This window comes from Sebastes fasciatus, chromosome 3 (assembly GCF_043250625.1).
Source record: "Sebastes fasciatus isolate fSebFas1 chromosome 3, fSebFas1.pri, whole genome shotgun sequence".
Lineage (NCBI taxonomy): Eukaryota > Metazoa > Chordata > Actinopteri > Perciformes > Sebastidae > Sebastes > Sebastes fasciatus.
In genome coordinates this window covers 30,718,371-30,736,493 of record NC_133797.1, presented here as the reverse complement: position 1 = coordinate 30,736,493, position 18,123 = coordinate 30,718,371, and the positions used below count along the sequence as shown (strand labels likewise).

General features: G+C 40.8%; 1 protein-coding gene across 4 annotated transcripts; it reads right to left on the bottom strand.

Annotated features, from left to right (window-relative positions):
- Positions 1 to 1,638: 1,638 nt before the first annotated feature.
- crmp1 (collapsin response mediator protein 1) lies at positions 1,639 to 16,955 on the bottom strand. 4 transcript variants are annotated; one of them, XM_074630196.1, is made up of 14 exons: positions 16,440 to 16,940; positions 13,240 to 13,328; positions 12,882 to 13,066; positions 12,612 to 12,776; positions 11,655 to 11,716; positions 11,463 to 11,543; positions 10,592 to 10,660; positions 9,647 to 9,767; positions 9,382 to 9,538; positions 6,325 to 6,466; positions 6,048 to 6,218; positions 4,277 to 4,456; positions 3,148 to 3,316; positions 1,639 to 2,129 (listed from the first exon to the last, which is right to left on the bottom strand). In XM_074630196.1, exons 1-14 carry the CDS (start codon positions 16,803 to 16,805, stop codon positions 2,038 to 2,040), a joined length of 2,049 nt encoding a protein of 682 aa, XP_074486297.1. In that variant the 5' UTR covers positions 16,806 to 16,940; the 3' UTR covers positions 1,639 to 2,037. The 4 variants fall into 4 exon arrangements, with proteins under 4 accessions (XP_074486297.1, XP_074486298.1, XP_074486299.1 ...); XM_074630197.1 differs by lacking the exon at positions 16,440 to 16,940 and adding an exon at positions 14,742 to 14,919; XM_074630198.1 differs by having other exon boundaries at positions 1,886 to 2,129; positions 3,136 to 3,316; positions 16,440 to 16,955.
- Between the last annotated feature and the right edge of the window lie 1,168 nt (positions 16,956 to 18,123).

Sequence of the window (18,123 nt, the reverse complement as noted above, 5' to 3'; positions counted from 1 at the left end):
TCTCTGACACTGAAATAAAATATAATGTCACAAAATTAACACAACACAGGTTCTTTATCGTGGTGGAATTACTTTAGGATTGAAATTCTGCTTTACTTGAGGTTCATATCACATGATTGCGTCTCACTTGGTTGGGTGTGTATACATTCCCTTTGGCATGGTGTGTGTCTCAGGGGCAATGTGTTGAACCCATATTGTCCTGTACTGAAGCACTTGCAAATTCAACCTGACAGAATTAATTGGCTCAAAGTATTTGAGCCGGATATATTCAAAAGACAAAGACAAACCTGCGACACACGTATTAAACTCTTAGGAACAAAACAAACTGTTTTACCATCATTTTTTGACAACAGTCAAGTCTTTATTGATCATTAGTGGTTCCATTGGAGACACCAGACAACAGCAACAAAACAGAGCAGCATAGAAACACTAAATGTACCGAGAAAACATCCAGAATCAATCAAATAAAATTATAAACAGCTTAAAAAGATTCTCAGTGAAGTTTTAAAGAGGAGCGGGGGTGTGAGCTGAAGCCCTTTTACAGCAGTGGGTTGAGCATGTCATTACAACAAAGATCTATTTCTGGCATGAGTGATTGGCAGGAAACTATCACACACAAAGTCTCTATCATATAGGTACAGCGATCTAGAAATTCATTTTGCCGTGCACAGCTGTTTTTGTATGTTTCAACTGCTTATCTACCTTCACACTTTATAGGAGTATTGACACATTTGCATATCTGATGGTGGAGAGGAGGTTGCATTGCTTTTTATTGAAGTTCACAGTAACGCTTAAATGAATGAACCTAGTAGCATCTGGCTCTATCCACAGTGAATGCCATTATGTGTTCAAAGCATACATTTACCAGAATATGTGTGCGCTGCTGAATACAAATGGGCCGTGAGTAAAATTTTTAAGTGTTCCTCCATTGCAACGATTAAACCACAAGTAGTGCAACATCTAAAGACATGTCCATGCAATATGTATAACTGAGCCACTTGAGCCACATTGAAACAAATATTGCCAAGATGTTGGAGGAACAGATGCAGGAGAAATCTGTTGTTTCTTCAGCTGTCCACCAGATGGGTGGAGAGGAGCACCATGTCTGGGCCGACCCACACAGTACGACATGAGGAAGAGGAAGTCATGCTCACAGGAAAGGAGATAACAGTATGACGTAACACTGGGTTCACATTTGGGTGCTTTGAGGGGGTCCGACACCAGATCTATGTGTGTGTGTGTGTGTGTGTGTGTAGCTGGTATTACTTACGATGTGGGGACCTCTGTTTACAGTGACATTGTGGGGACTCGCCTTCCTTTTGGGGACTAAATGCTGGTCCTAATGTAAATCATTACATTTTAGGGTGAAGACTTGGGTTAGGGCAAGTTTATGTTAGGGTACTTCTCGAGGAAATGAATGTAAGTCAATGTAATGTCCTCTAAAGTGATGGAAACACGACTGTGTGTGTGTGTGGGAGTGTTCGTATTACTCATGTTGTGGGGACATTTGTTTACACAGTCACATTGTGGGGACTCACCTTCCTTTTGGGAACAAAATGCAGGTCCCCATAATGTAAAGCATTACATTTTAGGGTGAAGACTTGGTTTAGGTTTAGGTTAAGGTTACAGTTATGATAAGGGTAATTCTCCAGGAAATGAATGTAAGTCAATGTAATGTCCTCTAATGTGATGGAAACACGACTGTGTGTGTGTGTGTGTGTGTGTGTGTGTGTGTGTGTGTGTGTGTGTGTGCCCCAATCGTGAGCCTGTGAGTTTTTCGTATTTCTGAATGATTTGGTTGATTGTAAATCATACTGTTCTTTTATTGGAAGTATTAATGTGCTTCGCCTCTGCGACCACGGACTCAAGGCAAACTGATAAAAATCATAACAGTCTAAAAAAGAGCGTGTCACCATTTGTACCAAAGAGTACAAAGGTCATTCATGCCAGTGTGCTCACACTCTCATAGTCATACACACGCACACTCAAGAGGTGAAACCCCACAACAACAACCACACTTAGTGCACAGTCAAGTGTTCAACCAAGGCTGGTGATGTTGGAGCGACCACCGGGGGGTGCTACAATACGGTGGCCAGACCGACGAGGGATGTTGTCATCAAACTGTGCCCCTGAGAAATGAAGACAAAATTAAAATATTAGATTTATTTATTTGAATATTAGAAATCTATTTAATTCAGAGCCTGTTCAGTATACATAAAAGGTCATATAATGCATCTGGATATTTATTCCCTAGTTTATTACTTATATTAAGACAATTATGTTTTTGTATTACAAGTTTTCTGAAATGTCTGTATGTTTAAATATGAAAATGGAGCATTAACTTATCAAATTTGTTCTAATTTGCAGAAATGTATAGAACAGAAATGTGAACATTGTAAAAAGCCAGGTTCAAATATTTTGTTTCATTTTGTTGACATATTAGAGTAAAATATTTTTACAGAAGGAATTTTGGATACCTCTTTGTATCACTCATAAATCAGAAAATACTGTCAACAAAAGCCATAAAAAGTAGATTTTTGCCATGTTTTTAGGACTAAAATGTTCTATAAATCAGGCTATGAATGATATATGAACAAACCCCTCACTAAAAACATTCAGAATATAGATAGAAATGAAATTGGAAACTTTGGGGGATGTAAGTGCTACTGAAGTGGAGATTTCTGGCTCAGAGTCTGAGAAAAAAGTAATATTGAGAAAATGGCCTTTAAAGATATGGATTGTAAAATTACATACATTTTGCAAGACACACTACAGGTGAATGGGGTAAAATTTGCAACTAATTAATATCACCATGAAACCTCCCGAGTTGAGTACTTATATTAAGACAATTATTTTTTGTATTACAAGTTTTCTGAAATGGTATGTTTAAATACGTAAATGATGCATTATCTATTGCTAACTTTAGGTGAATTTAGGAGAAATCTACAGACACAAATAGACAAAGTAGTAAAATAAACACCTAAATGTTTTTTTTCGGATGTTTTCTTTCCACTAGTCTGAAAGAAGACATGTCATGGAAGCAAAATAGCCCAAAATCTCAAAATTGACTAGTGCATGAAAAACAGTGTTATTTCGTGGGGTGTCTCCCTTTAAAACTAGTATAAAATATATTACCTGATACGTTACCTGATAGGCTGAAGTTGGACTGGTGAAGATTGCGTATTGGTGGTGGTGGCCGGTGAGAGGTGGGAGAAGTTTTGGCTGATGGTGCAGGGGTAATATATTTGGGGGTAGGAACGACGTCCTGCACAGGGCCATCATACAACCCACGAGTAACGCCCTGCTGGCTCTTCACCTGGATGGAAAACACAAACCTGTTAGTTGTTCCTCAGAAACAAAATGGCCTCATAATACATGACTGGTTGGCTCATTTGCTGTTCCCTCATTGCTGGAATCAGCTAATGTGGTTATTATGATATAATGTGATTGTACAGATTGCTTTGAATATATGAATATATTTAGTAAAAATCACGATCATAGGTGATTTTAGCATAGTAAAACTGCTGTATTTGACTTAAACTTTGGTGCAAAATTAATTGTTTTCACAACTTGACCTCTTATAGCATCTAAAGCTATATTATTGTCTCAGTTTTCCTGCCATAACAAAAATTAGAGCATGGCAAATGACGGTTGTCTGTTGGCTTTTATGATGTAATTTCTTTTTTTGGTGTCTTTGACACCGACACCGAACTATACAAATTTAAGTAATCCGTGTGTTGTTTTTTTTTCACAAAGCACCACTGTACTATAGTCGGATATAAGCCATTATTGGGTTAATTTAACAGTCTGAAATGAATTACTGCTGATCTGGCGTGATATCCGTAGCTGATCACCAGTTGATCCACCGGTCGTGTGCGATTAGTGACAACACTACCCTGTCGAAATTCACCCACTACGCAGGTGAATACATAATGTACACAGTGTACTACATGGAAGTGTACTAACAGAAGTATCCGATTTGAGACACAGTTTAGGACTTTATCATTCAATGCCTGAAACAGTCTGATATGTTGTGTTTTATAAATATATTAGAATGTTGCCAATAAACCAAATCAAACTAAACTGACAATTATTGATCAGTGTTTTTAATATATATTGTTATAATTCTTTTTAAAGAGCGTTAAGAAAAGCAATAGTGCTACTATGACTAACTGCATGTTGACTGCCCATCTAATCTTTAAATCGAAGACATTTTTAAATGTCACATTTTGAATCCTGCTGTAGAGATGTCTTTGAAAGGATCCGTGTACTGTACCTGGTTCCTGAATTTAATGCGCTGGTAAGCGTAGTCGGGGAAGTGCTTGCGGGGAATAAATCGACCGGTGCCCTGCTGGGCCTGCAGCTTGCCTTCCTCGTAAACCACCCGACCTTGACTCAAAACCAGCGCCGGACCCCCGCGGCACTCCAGACCCTCAAAGATGTTGTATTCTGAAGTCTGTGAGATAAAACATACAAGACGGAGAATGTGGAAAAAGGGGATTAAGCAGATGAACAAAGGAGAGCTCTTTCACTTCCACCCCCAGCATTCAGAACAGATACCCTCCACTGTCTCGGCCCACTGTGCTATTACAGCAAGCATTGTATCAGACGGCTTAATACACGCAGTAAAATGCAGCAGTTGAGAAGATGGGGGATGAATAAGTGAGAAGCTCGGGGCATATAGGAGGAGCGACAGTTCGAATACAGGGGGATGGGTAGAGAGATGGGAGCACAGAATGGGTGAGGGGTGAAGCGGGATTATAACCTAAAGCCGGCACCCGTCTGGATTAGAGAGTGGCAGAGCAGACTGAATACATTAACCACTGTGTAATATCGTCACTGTATTGTGCCGCATTGCTCAATGCAAATTTTCACCTTCGAGGTCATTCTGTTGAGTTTAAGTGCATCATGAAATTTTAAGGCTGGGTTCACCTAAATTGCAAAAAAAATAACGTATTTGCTTATTTAGCTCTCTTGGGACATCTGACCATGCAGATAGCTTTTGTTTTATATGTCTAGGGTTTGAAATATTCATCACTCAGAATCACTCACTCAATACAAAGGGGGTGAATTGCTCTTGGAAATCAAAGGATTAAAACAACATTGTCCCAATAAAACCACAGTCCTCACTGTGGAAAGCTTTCACTGGAACTACTTTCTATTGAAGACATTTCAATGTCAATGTTATTTAGTTTATTCAAAATGTGCTATAAATGTTTGCTGTTGAAGTGGTTAGCACTGTCGCGCAGTTTGCATGTTCCCCCCGTTTAGCGTGGATTTTCTCCAGGTTCTCCGGCTTCCTCCCACAGTCCAAAGACGTGCAGGTTAGGTTAATTGTTGACTCTAAATTGCCCCGTAGGTGTGAATGTGAGCGTGAATGGTCGTCTGTCTCTATGTGTCAGCTCTGTGATAGTCTGGCAACCCCTGCCTTCACCCAATGTCAGCTGGGATCGGCTCCAGCCTCCCGCCGCGACCCTGAATAGGATAAGCGGTTACAGATAATGGATGGATGTTCATTTTATTTGTGATTCTGGTTTTGTTTTCTTATTATTTGTTATATGTTCGAAAGAAAATCCATCTAAAAAACTTGTCCAAAAAAAAAGAGTCTAATAAGAAACGTTTTTTTTTTTTATATATATATTTGGGCAAACCGACCCTTTAAAGATAAATCCTATACTCACTAGTCAATTAGAATGTATTTCTTCAAACATACTGTATATCCTAATGTAATATATATTATTCTGATAATATGCAATATGGCATCATACCGCTCACAATAATACCAGGCTTGACTGAATATTATATTCCATCTAAAAGTACATTTTAGGTTCCTGTTCACCTCCTGTGATCTGCCTCTTGGATTTTAATCCTATTTCACACTCTACCACCTCCCATATGAAGCCCTCTCCTGCCTCCTGTCCTTTATGTGCTTCTGCTCCCTCAACTGATGCAGTATTTGAAGATCACAGCACATAAGTTTCATTGCCCTGTTATCCATTGTATTATAAGATCTTTCCCCCCCATCTCCTATTTTCTTTTGCTCTCACCGACTGCTGGAGTTTGGCAGTGATTGTTTTGGTGCTGTCCGGGTCCCAGATGACAACGTCGGCGTCCGAGCCCACTGCTATCCGGCCTTTGCGCGGGTACAGGTTGAAGATTTTAGCGGCGTTCGTAGATGTGACTGCCACAAACTGGTTTTCGTCCATTTTCCCCACGGCCTGAGAGACAGAGAAGTGGATGTTTAGAGCGGTAGACAAAAACCCACTGTCACAGCTACACAAAAGATACACACACAAACACATACAATATGTCCTCATTGCTCACCACAGCCTTGTCCCAGACGAAACCCATTCTCTCCTCCACTCCGTTGGTTCCCTCTGGGATCAGGGTGAAGTCGTCTTTACCGATGGCTTTCTGGGAAGTGCTGTATGCGCAGTGAGCGCTGCCCACCACCTGGAGGTCCCCACTGAATCAAGGCAACAAAATGAAATGAAATAATCCACATACCCATTAGGGCTGTGTGTTGGCAGGAATCTGGTGATACGATACGTGTCATGATGCAGGGGTTTCGGTTTAATATATTGAGATACTGTAAGCAAGGCAATATATTGCAAATTTTGAGTAAAACTGTCATAGTTGCCTATAAAACACACCACCATATGCATAAGATCTGAGTAAAAAAAAATAAATGTTATGCAATCAGAACAGTGGGATCAGCATTTGGATTTATCACTGTAAAATCCAACATCATGTCACTACTTTAAGAGGACACTTACATTCAGATGGCGCATCTCTTTGCCAATGAAATAAAGTATTAACTGAGTTAATCTATGCATGTTAAAAATTAATTAAAAATCAATACAGTGTTTTTGAGAATTGATACAGTATCACCAAACATATACAATATCTAAAAATATACATACTCAATATTTTAAATATTTTCTTACACCCCTAACACCAATCACACTGCAGTGATTAACCTGTCAAATTCTGTATTTTTCACTGCAGAATTTCAAAATTGAACTATGAATAATCTAATATCCCACAAGGAACACATTTTGTTGAAAGTAGGTACCAAGTCATTTAACATTCTTTAACAATTGGATCAATTTAATCTGTTCTTAATTTATTAGATAATCGTGGATCCTGTGATGAAAAATGCTAACTTGCTCTAAGGAAAATTAAAATTAGTCACTTAAAAACAGACCTACGTGTAACTGCTCAGTGAGAATTACAGCTGATCTTTGCCTAAAGAGAATGCTTTAAAAAATGTAATGTTGACTATATGCCTTGAACTATTGACTGCAGCTCAATCTTTGTGATCAGATTGACATTTGGCTGCAAAAATCAGTTCAAGACAATATTTACATTCAAGTAAACCTGATGAACATAAAGACAGACATTTCTACTTTTCGCCATCAGGTGGCCTCATTGAGCATGCAAGTTAAAGTACAAGTCATGTAGTGGCCTGGGGCAGAAAAACCAGCCAGCTGAACCAGTCAGAGTGATGTAACGCAGCTGCAGGACCAGTCCATACACCACCACATCACAAAGATACACTGCATTATCAAAAAGCTATACAACATACCTTTTCCCCTTTATATACAAGAGGCTGACTGATAAAGACCTATGATTAGGATAATTTCTCATCTGAGGCCTTTTAGTCATCAGTTAATTACTGTGATTACTTCATGATAGTGAGCTGTGGGATCATCGCCCCAATGCCATGAAGAGTGCTTATTATGGAAATAATGGGCCTTGATGAAATGTGAGGTAAAGTGTTGTTCTTTTGTTCCTAATAGATTTTTTAAGAATCTAAAAATACACCCTGTCGCTTCAGCAGACTCTCAAAGACAACGGCAGTATCGCACCACCGGTGTGACAGCACAGACCCGCCTAGAGGAGCTGGAGTAGACGAAGGGTGGAGGAGCAGAGAGGAGGAGGAGGAGGAGGAGGCAGGCAGTTGGTAGCCAAGGCAACAGATGATGAAGGATTCTAGTTGCTGTGCTATTTATGGAATCGAGGACAGTCAAAAGTGTACAGCGGGATGATCTGTGCATTCTGTATGTGAGGGTGTGTGAAGTGAGAACTGAGGTGGGTTTGGTTTGGGGCACTTTATTCCTCCTTATGATACTCATAATGTACAACTGAACTTCAATATATTTTGCCTTCATGCATTGATAATAGTATACTTTATATTAGGGCTGTCAAAGTTAACGCGATAATAATGTTAACGCAAACTCGTTTTAATGCCCTAATTTCTTTAATGCATTAACCTAACTTGTGCTTTTTAGGTTGTAACGGGCTCAGTTTTAAAGCTAGAGTGAAACTAGAAAAACCTGAGGAATCCATTGGTACCAACCATGTCATACTAGCTTGTTGTGAAGAAGAATAAATAACGCTCCAAACTTACGCTAAATTTTGGCGAGGAAAAACTGGCATGGCCATTTTCAAAGGGGTCCTTTGACCTCTGACCTCAAGATATGTGAATAAAAATGGGTTCTTTGGGTACCCACGAGTCTCCCCTTTAAAGACATGCCTACTTTATGATTACCACATGCAGTTTTGGTCAAGTCATAGTCAAGTCAGCACACTGACAGCTGTTGTTGCCTGTTGGGCTGCAGTTTGCCAAGTTATGATTTGATCATATTTTTTATGCTAAATGCAGTACCTGTGAGGGTTTCTGGACAATATTTGTCATTGTTTTGTGTTGTTAATTGATTTCCAATAATAAATATATACATACATTTGCATAAAGCAGCATATTTTTCCACTCACATGTTGATAAGAGTATTAAATACTTGACAAATCTCCCTTTAAGGTACATTTTGAACAGATAACAAATGTGGGATTCATTTGCTATTAGTCATGATCAACTATGGACAATCATGCGATTCATCACGATTAAATATTTTAAGCTATTGACAGCTCTACTTTATATGTATAAATTAAATGCAGTTAAAGTGGCTTGCGAATGATTATGCAGTCCTTTGTCCATTATTAAGTCTCTTTACTACCTTCTTTCTGCCGCTCTTCTCCTCACATATACACCTTCACCTTCTCCATCTGTCTTTCTAACATTGTGCATTACACTAGCCTTTGTTTGTAGCATGAATACCAAACTAACATCTAAATGCAAATGGTGAGAGTTAGATCCTTGTAGGTGTCTCCTTTGGTGTCATCCAGCTGATTTGCATTTCACTTTCTGCAGAGGTCATAGCTATATTTAACACTTCGTCTCTCCTCACTCTGCATTAATTAGAAAAGTGTTTTACATGAAATATACTGTGGGCTATATATATTTTGTCAGGCTTTATCATTACATACAGTATAACACCGGGGCCTTGCATTAAAAGTTCACTGAAAAGGTTTGAGACATACCAAGCCAGCAGTGTGTTGAGGTGGTCTGGGGTTGTGGGGTCAGGACTCAAAGGTGGAGAGGTCACATAAGCAGCAGCTTTGGCCCAGTTCTTGCTCCAATAGTGAGAACCGTCAGTGACCAGGCTGGCTGTGATCGGCTCCCCGAAAACTACAGAACCTGGATGGGAAGATAGAGGGACAGTGAAGGTCAGGATGTGAACACTGCAAGAGAATCAGACACATGAGATAATTGGAACTTCTGGAGTGAACAGAGAAAGAGACAGACCTTTCCTGCGGGCCTGGGCGATAGTGTCAGCTGCACTCTTGCTCATCACCTTGGTGATGTACACGGGACAGTTCACACGGTTACCGAGAGTGATGGCGCGGAACACCGCCTCGGCCTCCAGCTGCACGGACAGGAAGTAAAGAAAACATTCAAACCATGGATGGATGGATGGATAGACAGCCGATTAGACCGTTGTCAGGCTATTAAAAAGGCGTTATCAGTCACTTTAAGCCACATACTGTATATGTGGGTCAATAGGGGTCTACTACGCCCACTAGTAGGTTTTATCATCTATTCACATGGTCGATCACCGAAAGAAGTGCTGCTGCTGTAGTACAGACAGCGTGAAACTCCATAAGGGGTGGAGATCAGATGGAGGTCGGGGACGATGGATTGGACACAAAACACAGGGTTTTCACCCAGGAGACCGGAGTTTGCATCCCGTGTGAAACCAACAATGTGTAGTTGTTTTTGTGTTTGTAGTTATTTTAACCCAAAACACAATGTTTTTCCATAAACTTAACTGAGTGTTTTATTTTACCTAAACCTAAAGAAGTTTTAGTTTTATTACCTAAAGCTCAATAAATTGTAGTTTCATTGCCTAAACCTAAGGAAGTTGTAGTTTTATTACCTAAACCTAAAGAACTTGTAGTTTTGTTGCCTAAACTGAAATAAGTTGTAGTTTTGTTGCCTAAACCCAAAGAAGTTGCAGTTTTGATGCCTAAACCTAAAGAAGCTTTTTTGTTTGTGTTCAAAGTGTAACGTTTCATTCAGTTTTACGTTTTAGAACGTGTTGCTTTTAAGTTTCACTTTCACTTTAACAAAGTAGTATGGGTAGTAGGCCCCCATTGACCCACATCTATGGTGTTTATAGCGACTGATAACAGCTATTTAATGGCCAGACGAATAGATGGATGGATAATGTGGTATGCGAAATGTTATCACCTCTTCAGGACGACTCAGAGGATGGCCTTCAGGTCCGGTGATTCCCATTCCCAGGATTTTTTTCTGTTCCTGAAAAACAAATGATTATCTTCATACCCACTACAATAACTGTCAGTGTTGCATACAACACTTGTCAAATGCCTTTGTTGGTATCTCATGGCTGCAAAATGAAAATCTCATGATCTGTCATGCTATCAAAGAAAATAACATGTGCATTGTAATCCTTGAGTGCCAGGGCACTGTGGGGGGCTTTTGCTGGCTGTATTTGTGCTTCTGACAGCGTTGTCTGGAGGACAGCAAAACTAGGATGAAAACCACCCCCTTACTGTTTTTCTTCTATTTTTTGTCTCATTATTTGCCCACAAGAGGGATGGTGCTTTTAAAGGTTTCTCATCATCCATCTCCCTGTTACGATAACAAGTATGTCATTATTATTCATCAGCCCTCCCGTTATCTTTCATTACCCTCATTCATCTTCACATACATCACGGTTTTCACCTTAATCGTCCCCTTAATCAGGACCATCACCTCCACGACCACGACTACCACTTTTCATCGCTGCTGTCAGCTTTATCAGCACCTTCACTCTCACCATCTTAATCACCATTACATCATCATCATTAGTGTAATAACAGTCAACTGCATTGGTGGCCTATGAAAAACCCTGTCATACTCAGCAGCAGGAGCATTAATCCTCTCTCTCTCTCTCTCTCTCTCTCTCTCTCTCTCTCTCTCTCTCTCTCTCTCTCTCTCTCTCTCTCTCTCTGTGTGTTATGTAAGAAGAATATCTCTCAACTGATGGTTTTACAAGAAGTATGGGTTGCCAGTTGCCACTAAAAGACTAAACTAGAGGAGGTTATGCAGCACTTACTTGAGCAATCAGGTCTCCATTCTCAGCATGAACTAACACCACAGCACCCAGCTGCTTCAGGAAGGAGAAAGCGTCATACAGCTGAGGGAGGGATGAGTCCACATAACAAAGAAGGAATTAATAATAGTGAAAGGAAATAGATTTACATGAGAAATTATTGATTGGTGCAGAAGTAGTGATTATGAAACATACCAGAGAGTCTGACATCTGGTACACGTCCTTATAAGCCATGTACACCTGGAAGGAGTTGATACCTGACAACAGAGGGAACGATGAATGTATTCATGACAAGAAGGTAATAAAGGGAAACTCAGCAGCAAGAATTACAAAGACAAATTGTGTGAGTGGAGCCAAAGTAATATATCATGAAATGCAATAAATAAGGCTGCACAATCTTGAGAAAGTATCTAATTGCGATTATTTTGACTGATATTGCGAATGAGATATGATTTGCGATATTAGAGAGAATTATAATTTTTACATCCTTATTCTCATTTTCATTGAAAAACATATTTTTGCGGGGATCTGTACCACAACAAAGATGTTTTCTTAAGTCTGTAGAATATGATGTGTAGGCCAGGACATCTCTGCAGCACCACAATAATTAATTTAAAATGGTATGTTGACATATCACAAATATCGCGATCTCCTCCTCATCCTGCGATTTGGGAATTGCAGTAGGCCTTATTGCGATTTTGATAAAATCGCAATATATTGTGCAGCCCTAAACGGCAAACTTCAAGATAAAAATGCAGAAACTGCTCCACAACCTCGTCTGACATATAAAGCACGCAGAGCATCTGAGCCAAGAATTACAACTCTCAACTTTATTATGGAAAGGAATTGGACACACAAGCAGCCGCTTTGGCTCAGCTACTGCATTAGTTTGCAGCTGCCCCAAAAGAAAAGTGATTTTTTACTTAAAACAGATTACAAGCAGAATTTATACACTATACCACCGTGACAGCGCCGTAGAGAACAGTGGATTTGCTCTGTGCCGTCGCTATAAGAGGATTCAACTCTGGGCCAAATTGTTTCTAAATCTGTCCCTATTGTTCTCGTGAAATGCGTTCAAAAAAAGGGATGAAGAAGCATTACAGTGATGACCACAGCTGTGTAATACTTTGGAGTAACTGAAACCTTACGTACCTTTCTCTTGCACTAGCAGCTCCAACTCATCTTTAACAAACTCGTTCCACTGGGGGATGTCTACGTGCAGCGAGTAATCGCAGCACGCCTTCTTATCTGCGGCCTCCTGCCAGCACTCAAATGCCTCCAGCAGACTCTCCCCGGGCTCGGGGGTCACATGGTCAACTGAAAGGCCGGAGGGGGTCAAGGTTAACATGGAGAAAGTGCAACTACACTTGAATGATTATACGGTTCCAGTTTGTACTGTGGCTGTGCGTCATCCCCACTCACTGATCATGGTGGTGCCCCCTGCGAGTGCAGCCTTGGTGCCCTGGAGGAAATCATCAGCAGGCTGCGTGCCCAGGTGAGGTTTCATCAGACAGGTGTTGACATCTATCCCCCCCGGTATCACCATGCGGCCGTTAGCCTCGATCACCTTGATGCCCCCGGGCACAACCAGATTCTCCCCCACCTGCCTGCCAAGGATCACGTACATGAGACACATGGGATGAAAGTGTAGTGCAGGAAGATATATGGGTGTGGATGAAAAGGGTTTGCGGAGGATGAGGAGGTGAAATCATCATCGACTGCAAAGTATTTGCAAATATTTGTATGCCTCTTTGACATAATTATCTCCTTATATACGCACTTGATGAGCCCGTTCTCAATGTAGACATCTGCATAGAGAGACTGGTCGTCATTGACCACCCTCCCTCCTTTGATCAGGAGCCTTTCACTCTGCAGGGGAGAAGTACAGAGAGAGGGAGGGAGGGAGGGAGAGTCAATCCTGGCATTCTGATATATTGCACAATCAGTTATGTAATCCTTGACCTTACAGCAATATTATGACAGCGCAGCAGTGGATGAGAGTGGAAAAAGACGCATGATGCAAGATGCCTTCCCCTGTTATTTGCATGAACTGTATGTAGGATCAGAATATAAATACAATCAAAAATATTTCGAAGCACAGTGTTAAACAAGCACATTTTTCCCCCTCAGACTACAATGCATCCACACCCTCTAAACCACCATGGAGGGGGCCTGCATGGCAACAGCTTTAGGAAGATGTTATGTCTCCATGGTAACCGGTGATCACCCATCCATCTTTCCAGCATGTTTCAGCCCTGTTGAATTCTCAGCATCTTTAACCAATAAGGATGCTTGCAAAAAGGAAGAATGTGACTACAGTCTCTGATGTGTTATTTTCTGTCTCCATAATGAAATTGAATGCTTTTTTAATCAATTGCATGTTTCCTTTGGATTCGTTTGACCTTTTGGTAATACTCTGGAATGATGAAGAGGAGGCTTTCTGCAGAATGCATGCTTTAAAGGTCCCATATTATGCTCATTTTCAGGTTCATACTTGTAGTTTGTGTTTCTACTAGAACATGTTTACATGCTGTAATGTTAAAAAAAAACGTTATTTTCCTCATACTGTCCGCCTGAATATGCCTGTATTTACCCTCTGTCTGAAACGCTCCGTTTTTGCACATTTTGACGGAATGCAACAGAATTGCGTTGTAGGCAACAGCTTGGGTCCATGTGTACGTCCTGTCAGCTGATGGCATTCACATACACTGCAACCAGGAATAAACTGGGACACATTTTGAATGTTTATCTTTAAAACCGTGTAATGGTCTAAATATTGTATATTTGTGACATCACAAATGGACAGAAATCCTAACGGCTTGTTTCAAATGCACAATTTCTGAATACGGGCTGTGTGTATTTCTATGTATATTGAGCGTTTTGATAGTTTAACAGTATTTATAAAGCACTTAAATCTGCTTTATAATATAAAAGACATGAAATCTTGTTTTTTACAATATGGGACCTTTAATATAAGATGCATCTTTGTGTTGTTTTATGCAAGCCATTGTTTTATCTGTGCCAGTCCTGGTTAGACCGAGTTAATCCTTCTGACAGGCTGCAAGATGTCCAACCGTGAGTGGACAATCCCTCACCTCTCTGTCTGCCTGGGGTTCTGCTGTTTCACTCAGGAGAAACTGTAGAAGGGCCTTCTGCTCTTTGCTGCCTCACTAAGAATTTAATCCCCTCTCTCTGCCGGGCATTGGCAGCGGGGATTTGCATACCAAGCGGAGAGCTGCTGCTTCGGCCAGCTGACCTACTGTAGGCCGGTTGTCTTCTTACCGTCAGATCAGGGATGCTGTTCTCCTCCCGGTAACCGGTCCCAGACATAGACATGCTCTCTCTCTCTCCGTCTCTCTCTGCCTCCCACAGGGCAGTCAACTCAGAAGCGGGTCGCCCTGATGCTGCTGCACTCTGAACCCTTTCGTCTCCACTGATGTGTGTTGGTTTCCGTGTGTGTGAGAGTGACAGCGATGAATCCGCCGCCGTTAACGGGCTGCGTCAGGATGCGTCGGAGCGCGCACCGTGACAAGACAGGTGACGATGCTGTGCGTGCGTGCGCGCGTGCGTAATAGTATATAGTAGTTTATAGTACTACTATGCTTATATATAAGCATATATAGGCTACACTGTAAAAAAAAAAAAATGACAGAAAAAATGTAAAAATGACGTGTTTTATATATAAATGGTCTTAGATTTACAGTATTGTGTGTAATCACAATCGTAATTATCTGTATTTAAGCTTTTCTTGATCATTTTTAAAGATAATTATTCAGTTTTTTAGAGGTTTATGACTCTATTTTAACAATTAATTTATGTTAGAAAAAAAAGGATTTCATGGAATTCTAAAAATATTTCTTGTAAAAATACAGATTTTTTTGCAAAACTTCTTCAGAGTTAATGTAAATTTGGGCTTTTGCAACGTAAAATAACATGTTTTATTTGTGATTTATATGTAAATGGTCTTATATTTACTAACAACTGACAAGACGGGTGACGATGCTGTGCGTGTGTGCGCGCGTGCGGAAAACGAGCCCGGTGGTGGCGTTCACGTCACCGAGAAAAAGAAAAAAGATGAGATAATGTACCGATCACACACACCCCTTTACGCACGCTCATACCAAGTGCTCACGTGAGGAGAGCGCAAAAAAACAATAAAGAGAGAGTCTGTCAGTGTGTCGCTGTCCACTTCAGCACCACACACACTCACATCAGCTGCATTGTATTGCATATTTTTGAAGATTTTGTTTTTATGAGCTACGTAGACGTAAAAATCAAAATGGCCAAACTGCAATGCAGCAGAAAACTTCATCATTTATGCAGACTGAGGCTTTTGTCTCAGAATAAACAACTCCTGAGGGGCTGTTTCATTATAGGCAACAGATAAAGGCTTCCAATGCCAGGACAAAACACAGATCCATGGTACCTCTCGGCTGTTTGATTGTGTCTCAAAGGGTTTCTTATGATGTTGTTTATTTATTGGTGTATTGTGAATGCTGTTATTTTGTTGTTTGTTTGTTGTTGGTGGCAATCGAATTTTCCCAAGGGGATCAATAAAGCTGTCTATCTATCTATTGTGCCACAAATGATAAATAGGCTTTCAAGTCGTTATAGATCCAATTGTTCTATTGTTTCTGCATGTATAAATCATATTAATGTGCTGCTAAAGACATGTAAATCCAGAGGACAGATGCTAATTTTGTAATGGGTTATGTATGAATAATGTTGATGTGTTTTGGATTTTTTGTTTGATGGGTCTTACTTGTCTGTCTGTCTATGGTAACAGTATGTATATTGTATGTGTACTTTTTCTCAAACTGAGCTACCTATGGATGCAAAATGAATTTCAGTGCAAACTGACAATAAAGTTGTATCGTATCTTATCGTATTGTATCGTATCGTTTGTATCGTGACTTTGAATTCCAGCCAAAAAGCCAGACAGAGAAATAAAAAAAGCCTTAGAATAAAAATCCTCCATACCTCCTCCCCATCCTGGCTGTCCTTCCCAGCTGAATATCTGATCTCCACCCCGGGCTGCACCTCGTCTGTGTCTCCGGGAGACTCGGTGTGTGACCCCTCCCGGGCCTCGCTGGACGTCTTCCCGATGCGGGGGTCTCCATCACCACCAGCATCCAGGACTCTCTCCCGGCTCCCGCTCCTCGAGTTGCGGCTCCCTTTCCTCCCCACCGCGTAGTTGTCGAAGTCTAAGGTCTTGCTCTCGAACGCGCCCTCCACGGAGCTGAACATGCCGAAGCTCTTCCTATGGTTCGATCCAGTAACGATCGGACCGGCCAGGTACACCGGCAGCTCATCCTCCCGGTTCCACTGCCTCCTGCAGTCAGACATGATGATTGTGTGGCTGCTTTCCTCTGCAGACAGACGGAGACTCTCTCCCTCCCAATCTGAGACGATGGAGACACAAGCCTCTCGGTTTGTTTCTAACCGGGTCACGGACAATCCCCGCCTCTCCAGCGCGCACTGATGCTGTGAACTGTGAAAAGCAGATCTCTCCGGGCTACCTATGAATGCACACACACACACACATATTTATATATATGAAATGATGCAGTGCTCCAGTTTAGTTTAGTGGTGGAGTGAACTAATGTGAAGCATTATTCTAAGAGCCTATCTATCTCTCCATCTTTGAGCCTATCTATCTCTCCATCTTTCATTTGAATGTGGGGGCTGTGCGTGAGCAGGTCAGCGGATTAAACCAGCATGTGTCATCCCTTTAACCCACATCTGGAGGGTGGAGACAGATTGTTAATGTGCTTTCAGAGTAAACTACATACATACAGAGGGAGGGTGGGTCTTGCATGTTGCAAGACTTGAACAGTGCATGGTGGAAGAAGAAGTATTCAGATCCTGTACTGTACTTACAGGTAAATGTAGAAATGCCACAGTCACACAATACTCCATTACAAGTCCTGAGTAAAAGTACAGAAGTATTATCAGCAAAATGTATTTAATTTTATTAAATTTTATTTAACCTTTATTTAACCAGGTTAGTCCCATTGAGATTAGGAACCTCTTTTCCAAGGGAGACAAGGCCAAGACGGTCAGCAGCAAGAACACAAAGTCGCAGACACAGACACAAATGGAGATAAAATACAATTCACAAGCACTAAAATTTGCATTAAAAGAGAACTATCTGAAGACAAATGGGGGGACAAAAAGGAACTTTTCTGGGAGTCAGCTGTACAACAAGGTGGCTGAAAACATTGGGATGCCATAGACTCTGCTTCTAAAGCCTTCATTTTAAATTTAAAAATGTTTAATGATACCAGTTCCTTGATTTTTAGGTCATTTTGGAGGTAATTCCAGGCTGAGGGTGCAGAATATGCAAAAGCCCTTTCCTCAATTTGTATCTGAGCTTTTGGGACAGACAGCACAAAGAAGTCCTGTGAACGCAGTGAATACTGTCCACAATTTGTTTTGCATAATAAACACACTTAAGTATTGTGGGAGCAGACCCAGAATCACCTTATATATAAGGATGTACCAATGGGAGAGCCTACGGGTTGCCAGTGCAGGCCTTCCCACCCCAGAGTACAACTCACAGTGGTGAGTCAGAGCTTTACAATTTGTGATGAACTTTAAGGATGCATGGTACATTTTGACCCAGATTATTCACATAAATACTAAATAAGAGTGGGCCTAATAA